A 7,909-nucleotide genomic window follows, 5' to 3' on the forward strand; every position below is an offset into this window, starting at 1 on the left:
AGAGAAAAAAAAAAAAAAAAGAAAGGCAAAAAAGCTTTCAACCACTGCTCTCTTCCATGGCGCTTCCTCTTTCCGGTGGGTGTGCACGACTAAACATTCCAACCTCTGCGCTATCGAGAAACCGTTTCACTGTTTTTGCTACACTGTCCCCTCCTCGGCCGGATACTGTGAACTGGGTCGAAGCCACTTCCAGCTTTTTCGACCAAGACACGAGGCCTATCATGTTGTTCGATGGTAACAGCTCATTAGTTTTGCTTCTTTTTTTTTTTTGCTGTTTAGTTTTAACCAAGCTAGACATGAGCACTTGAATTTTCTTATTTTGGACAGGAGTTTGTAACTTATGTAATGGAGGCGTCAGGTTTGTTCGTGAAGTTGATCGAAACAGGTCAGTAATGAAATTTAGAAGCAAAATTTAAACCCAATATATAAAGAAATTGTTGTTTCGTCCGGACAAAGATGTTTTTGAGTTTTACATCTTTATAATTATTCAAGTATGGGTTGTTAATTGTCTATGTTTTGAGGATGGCTTTTTTCTTGTTTTCTTTATCGATTTTGATAGGAGAATTAGATTCGAGGCTCTTCAGAGTGAAGCAGGGAAGAAACTATTGATGAGGTCTGGAAGAGCTCCTGATGATATTTCTAGTGTTGTTCTTGTTGAAAAGGATAGGTAATTTATAACCCAATTTCTAATTAGGGTCTTTAATTATTAATTCATGAGCTTATTTGCTTGATTTCAGCAACTGGGCAATGGTTTTTTCCACGTGTCCATGATGTTATGTTTAGTTTGAACTTTGAAGAATTGACAAGAATAAAAGAGAAGAGAGTCTAACAAGAGTTTTGAAAGCTGTAATATTTCTTACCAAACTTCATATTAAAACTAGCGCATCTAATTTGAGAAACTGGTCAGACTATCTGGAGGTGGATTGCACACTAAAAACTGAGATTTGATGGTGGATTTCAGATCATATATTAAGTCAGAAGCAGTGCTAAAGATCATGGAATACCTAGACTTGCCTCTCCCCCAGCTTGCAGTCATTCTACAGTTTGTACCCTTGTAAGTCATGCCTTTTTGTTACACTTTATCTTATGGAAGTAGTCCTTTGGGATCTATGTCATGATTGTTCTTTTCCATTTTTGTTTTTCTTTTTGGTTGGTTGCAGGTTTGTAAGGGATTTTATATATGATAATGTTGCAAGCAACCGTTATGCACTTTTTGGCTATTCAGACTCATGTGAGATATGAAGTAACATAGTAGGTTATTATACTCTCTCAATATGTAATGTAAGCCTCATATTTATAGGCAATTAATCCTAATCCTTGTAAAATTTTGTATAACTTTTATACTAATTGCATAATTGTCTCAATGCCAATTGAACTATTCAATTAAGTTCTTGAAGTTCTCAACTTCTTTCAATAAAGTTTAACTTAATTAACTCCTTTTTAAATTCTCAATTGATATTTTTTAATGAGTGTGACCCATTAGGTTCTTAACATGATAGCAATTAATATAATTTATAATCCAAGTTCAACTAGGATTAGATGAATCAAATTCTTTTGCATTCATCGTCAATTTCCCAATAGATTAGTTTATTTTTGTAAGTCAAGATTGGCACTAATAATGCATCATGATTACCCAAATGTTAAGAAGAGTAATAATGCTTTTTGACTCAACTTTTCAGTTAACAGCCTTGCAGTGTATTATTCCCTTCATTGTCTAATATCTCGACAAGACTTCGATCATGTGCCATTATTTGCTTTATGGAACAAAAAAACTTATGACGCCAAGCATGGATTGCTATATATGAATCATGATGTTTTTACGGGCTATAGAACTGGTCTTTCAACTAATAGTGGCATAATCTAATTTTAATAGCCATGTTTGTTAAAGATACCTTCTGATGTCATTACTTTAATAGGATATAATAACATTAAAATCCTATGCTTAAAGCTTATTGGTCAAGGTATAGCCTGTTTCATGCTAAAAAAGTATGATTCATTGTCTATTTTTCTTGTTGTCAAAGTTTCTGATCATTTATGTGACTTGTCATTGACATAGAGCTTGCCTTGAGCAAGCCTTATTTAAATCAGTTGTCAGCTACAGCAATACTTTTTGCAATGATGAGGGCAGTTTTAAATGGTTATTTTTTTTAATGTCACAGATAATATTGTGTACTTTTGCTGTTGCATGACAGTCCTCCTCATCTTAATTTAGCTTCTTCTCTCTACCTCTCCTCTTTTTGAAAGCATCGTAATGAAGCTTGATCCTTTGAATAGTGATGAGGTGGTCTGAAAATGAACTCCCAAATTTAGTTAGTTTTCTTATTAGATCATCTTCTTTCTTGTCCTCAATATTATTGCAAGTTCTGACTGCTTGTAGAAACAAAATGTTTGACATATAGAATTTGGAGGTAGAGTTATGCACCTTATTTGCACTGGCAGCATCCTTTACTTCTCAAAATTTCCATTGTCATGTTTATAACGAGTTGCATAAATTTGTTTTAAATATTTCCTGGATGGTACATAAAGAACTTGATTCTTTGACTGGAGATGTACTAGAGACAAATGACAGTGCTTGAAGCTGCTATTTTTCTTGTTAGATTGCTTTTGCATCAATCCTATTTTATTATTTTTCCAACTGCTGACTGCTAGAATAAAAGGAGATTAGAAATATGTTGTGGAAATCTAATTAAAAAAATTTTATATTAGGCTCAAGGAATAAATTTTGATCTCTGATGAGTTTCTACACTTGTATTTTACTAGAAATGTTTTGCCAAGCTTTTCAAAAATGTGGAAAAGGATTTTGAACTCGATTTCTGCTCTCCATGGAAAGAATCATACTAGGAAGCTGCTGATCTCTAATGCATATGTACAGCAATCTTTCCATTGGAATTTATGGAAACAAAGAATGATGAGTAAATGATACATCATTATAATCTAACTGTGGGTTTTTAATTACAAAGAAGAGTCCTCACACATGTATTTACTTTATATACTACCAATCCAGCTGCATTTAATTTAAAAGGTATTTGTACACATGTATTTACTTCTGCTGTCATTTTTGTTTGACCACCGTCTGCTACATCCACCTCAGAGATAGTAGCCTGAAAGTAAAACATTCAAACAATAAGAATTGAAGACTTGTGCATGTACATAAACATCGACAAGGATACATTTATATCTAGAATCAGACATTCAACAACTTAAAATTTTGCCTAATGAATTTTATCCTTTTACTGAGGGGGTCAGGATTCAGGGTCATACTCCTCCCTTCTGAATTGGAATGTATTATTTACAGTCTCACTGCAACTAAAGACAGATGAAAAGGGAGTTTCTGGGATCGTACTTGTGCTGCTTAGAAAAGAGGCAGTTGAGTTGATACAAATATGGTCTGCTAGTCCAAGCTGTTGAGAGGTTTGCTTTCAAAAGTCTGACCTTTAAACAGCCTAGTTAAGCCAATTGCATATCTGCAAAAATGGCAGAAAGTTAGCTGAAGTTGGATTAATTTCAATGTCAAAATCTTCAGTAAAGCTTTTTTAGTGATTTACCCAGTAATTAAAAGGACTAAGGCAATAATCCATAACAGATATTGATAGCATTTGTGCTTTGGCTTTTTATGCTTTATCTCATATCCAGGTGGAATATGCTTGCGGCTTACATATCCAAACTGAGGACGAATGAGAAGTACAAATCCAACTAGAAATCCGGAGATAAACCCTCCTACATGAGCTGAATTATCCACATGAGGTAGAAATCCCACGGCTAGATTCAAGGAAATGATTGACACCAGGGTCAACAAAGCTGCACACTGAATAGACAAGAGTTAGAACACTCAATTGCCAAAGCTGTTGTTGTTATCTCATAGTCTGATAGAAGTTAGAATCTTGTAAAGCATACAGTGTTTACCTTGTTTGCATAGTTTGTCCAGTTTGTAATGAGCTCAGAAAGCATAGCTCCCAACAGCCCGAAAAGTGCACCTGATGCACCAACAGATATGGTTTGTTTCCGCCCAGCTGAAGCTAGAGCAGACATCAAACTTCCACCAAAGCCAGAAAGCACATATAAGAGGCCGATTCTAACTGCAATGTTCAAGTATTGAGAATTAGTTACCTTATGAGAAAGCTCAGTTCTTGTATTTACAGATTAATTACTTACTGAATCCAAATTCTTGTTCCAGTCGAATTCCTATGAATAAAAGGCTCATCATATTAGCTACTAAATGGATGACTCCAGCATGAAGCCATATGCAGGATATGAGGCGCCACGCCTGCTTTCTCTCGACCACCAGTTTCCAATCAAGAGCTCCTAGTTCTTTCAGCCTGTGGAAACAAAATTTATAAGTAGGAGGTTACTTAACATGATACAACTCCACTTAACTGCTTAAAGTATAGATTATCACTAGCTGAATCTATTTCAGCATTCTATCCTGATAGTTTCTTTGGTATTAACCAACACTTACATGCCATTCAAAGTTTACATTCATTTTTCCACTGAAGAATATTTTATGGGGAATAATTTCTAAAAGGTCATTTTGCCAGACAGCCAGAATAAGAAGTGCATGATAGATCATAACCCTACCAACATCTACGAACAGCTTATTTTGGTTTTGAAGTTTCGACAATATATTTATCATTCCAAATTATTTGAAGATTATAGGCATAACTTGAAAAAAGCAAGTAGAAATCCTGGTTAGGTGCCAGTGCGGAATATACTTACAAATATCAGGACATCAATCAGCTTTAAATGCAAAGTTGTTACATATATAAATGCATTATGATAAACAGAAACAACTATTCTTTGTCAAATGGTATGGAGACTTTCAACTAAATGAAGGGAAGAACCTGATACTCTTGATCATTGATCGAGTGAGCCACTTACTCATTATGCTGCTAACAATTACTTAACTATAAATTTTAGAACAAACTAAATGTTGCGGCCACTTGAGCACCCGCTGTAGGAAAAATGCCAAATAGGAAGCCAGAATTGGAGTTATCTTAATTATCATCAGAACAATTTTGCTTTCATAAACATCCTGATGTTGATAATTTGCCGAAGAAAGCAAAGAGAGAATCGAATGGAATTTCAAGAACTATGTTGATTCATTCAACAAAACGTTTATGACCCCAATTGAAACATAAAAGTCAAACTATGATCACCTGGATGAATAAGACAACACAAGAAATATGAGAGACGTAAATTCTTACGTGCTGAATGAAGGGCCAAGAAGAGGGTTATCCTTAAAAGGATGGAACGAAAACCTTCCTAGATAATCATAGAAAAGACATTTGTCTGCCCCGATTTTCACTGGACAATCATTGATGTACATGGTGAGAACAAACATTACGATGTTTGCCACAAACACGAGGGGCACGAGCCATGCAAACCATAGTTTCGGGGCCGGGGGTGAAAAGTGCGGTGGGGGAGGTGGCGGCGTCCTACGATGTGACTTGTAGGTTCTTCCTGTCTCAATGTCGGATGATGGTGGTGGTGGCAGCCCCTTCCCCATGACCGTGAGGAAGAGACAGCGAAGGTTGTCCTCAACGCCAACGTTAGATAGGGTGGTGAGAGGAGCTATTAGGCACCCAAAGAACGGGAGAGAGACAAAGAGGAATGAAGAGGATTTTTGGTGGCAAGGAATGAGTTTTGCTAGGTTGGTAGTTGGTTATGTTTGGTGGCTTTTCCAGCTTATAAAAGTTCTTTTTGGGGCCAAACTACCTTATTCTAGCAAAGGAATTTGATGTTGAATTGGACTATGGTACAAGGCCGATGGCTCTTAGCCAATGTTTCCGCATTCATTTGATTTTTCTGTTGTCTATTACTATCTTTTCTGGTTTTCTGTTATTGTATATTGACAATATGAAAAAATTAGCAGCACTGTTACTCAATAAAATGAAATTAAGAACCTTGAACAGCAATATAATATTATTATAATAGAAGGTAATCCTCTCTTTTATTATAAAAGTATAAACCAGTAATTGAATCCATTTCAATGAAAGATACTCAAACCTTAACATTCCTATAGAGAACAAAAGGTTTATTAATGCTACAACTAATATTAATTTTGCTTCAAGATTTATTGATATTGATTAGCATTTTTTAAATTAATGTAATTTATTCTTTTATGCGTAACTAATTTGACCAAGTGAAATTGGACACATTGTCGTAAAATTTTTACCCGGTTAGGCAAGCAAAGAGTGATAAGGCTAGAATTTTGTGGTCAATATTGTAGCTGTTATTCCCAAAGGGAATGGCAGACGGTGAGGAAAGTATTGCCCGATATAAAAGGCCTTTCAAAATGTTTCCTTACATTCAGTAATTGGTGGCATCTGCCATTTACTATTACCTTTCTAGTAAAGCATAGAAAGCCATTTAAAAGTTATTAGAATCAGAAGTTCTTTTTTTTTTTTTGAGAAAATTTAGAGATTAATTTTAAATAAAAAGGCATATTTTTCAATAATTTAGAGGTTTTTTTTTATTCTTTTTAAAGTCATATAGTCTCATTTCAGATGAAGAGCTTTCATTCCTTTTAAAGTTACATAGCCTCATTGTAAATGAGGAGTTTTGACTCTTTTTAAAGTTATGTAGCCTCATTTCAAATGATAAACCTTTATTCTTTTTATAGTTAGGTACCCTCGTTCTAGATAAGGAGCTTTTATTTCTTTTAAAGTTATGCAGCCTCATTCTAGATAATGAGCGCTTATTCCATTTAAAGTTATGCAACCTTAATCCCGATGAAGAGCTTTCATTCCTTTTAAAGTTACACAGCCTCATTCTAAATGAGGAGTTTCTACTCCTTTTAAAGTTATGTAACCTTAATTTAGATAAGGATTTTTCATTCTTTAAAGTTATGTAGCCTCATTCCAAATGATAAACCTTTATTCCTTTTATAGTTAGGTAGCCTGGTTTTAGATAACGAGCATTTATTTCTTTTAAAGTTATGTAGTCGCATCCCAGATGAGGAGCATTTATTCCATTTAAAGTTATCTAGCCTCATTCTAAATGATCTGAGCTTTCATTCTAAAGTTACATAGCCTCATTTTAGATGAGGAACCTTTACTCATTTTAAAGTTATGTAGTCTTATTCCAAATAAGGAGTTTTCATTCCATTTAAAGTTACATAGCCTCATTCCAGATGAGAAGCCTTTCATTCTTTTTAAAATTACATTGCCTCATTCCAGACAAAGAGCCTGCTATTCCTTTTAAGGTTACGTACCCTTGTTAGAGATGATGAGCTTTCTAATTCTTTGAAGTAAAATCTTTGCAACTAAAATAGTGTCTGCATCTTTTAACAATTCTTGGTTCTCAAGAAATGTACAAAAAGGGAAAGCTGTAGACATTGCATTTAGTTTAGGGGTCTATTGAAAATTAAAAGACATATAGATTAAAAATGGAAATAAATGGAAAAAATAGAAAAATAAGAAAGCAAAAGAATACCATCGGATGAACATGTTAAATAGAAAATAAGGGATAAAGATTGGTGTAAACTGATCTTAATCCCATTCTAATACAAATTCTAAAAAAAATTTAAAATAGACTTAAAACAAGAAATACAATTTAAAAGTGTCACAACCCGTTCTAGGGCCATGACTGGCATAAAGGTCTACTTAGGTATGTGTCACATTCCATTTTATGGAGGGATCACAACCGGTGCATGGACTTAAACAGGTATAGCCCGTTAAGCCTAAGTAAGCCTCTTTTCATTTATTCGTTAAACATTCATTGTCATATACTAAAATGTTCAATAATTAAATCACATGCATTCATTCATAGGCTGTGTAACCGCTTTCATTCCATTATCTTATCAAACTGTCAAAATCTCATACATTATATCATTTAATCATTCATCTACACCCTCAGGTGTCCATGTAAGCTCTTAAGCCACCTTTGCAACATTTAACCATAACATTTCATT

At 34.4% G+C, this 7,909-nt stretch overlaps 2 protein-coding genes across 2 annotated transcripts; one reads left to right on the forward strand and one right to left on the reverse strand.

Annotated features, from left to right (window-relative positions):
• The first annotated feature begins 9 nt into the window (after positions 1-9).
• LOC110427552 (Putative thiol-disulfide oxidoreductase DCC) lies at positions 10-1,384 on the forward strand. Its single transcript, XM_021443105.2, has 5 exons — positions 10-234; positions 328-385; positions 560-667; positions 962-1,054; positions 1,161-1,384. Exons 1-5 carry the CDS (start codon positions 57-59, stop codon positions 1,240-1,242), a joined length of 519 nt encoding a protein of 172 aa, XP_021298780.2. The 5' UTR covers positions 10-56; the 3' UTR covers positions 1,243-1,384.
• Positions 1,385-1,586: 202 nt separating this feature from the next.
• On the reverse strand, positions 1,587-5,637 carry RBL5 (RHOMBOID-like protein 5). The gene is made up of 6 exons (XM_021442897.2): positions 5,202-5,637; positions 4,153-4,316; positions 3,904-4,076; positions 3,546-3,805; positions 3,344-3,464; positions 1,587-3,101 (listed from the first exon to the last, which is right to left on the reverse strand). Exons 1-5 carry the CDS (start codon positions 5,501-5,503, stop codon positions 3,392-3,394), a joined length of 972 nt encoding a protein of 323 aa, XP_021298572.1. The 5' UTR covers positions 5,504-5,637; the 3' UTR covers positions 1,587-3,101; positions 3,344-3,391.
• Between the last annotated feature and the right edge of the window lie 2,272 nt (positions 5,638-7,909).

This window comes from Theobroma umbraticum, unplaced genomic scaffold (genome assembly GCF_002168275.2).
Source record: "Theobroma umbraticum cultivar Fairchild unplaced genomic scaffold, ASM216827v3 scaffold_34.0, whole genome shotgun sequence".
NCBI classification, from domain to species: domain Eukaryota; kingdom Viridiplantae; phylum Streptophyta; class Magnoliopsida; order Malvales; family Malvaceae; genus Theobroma; species Theobroma umbraticum.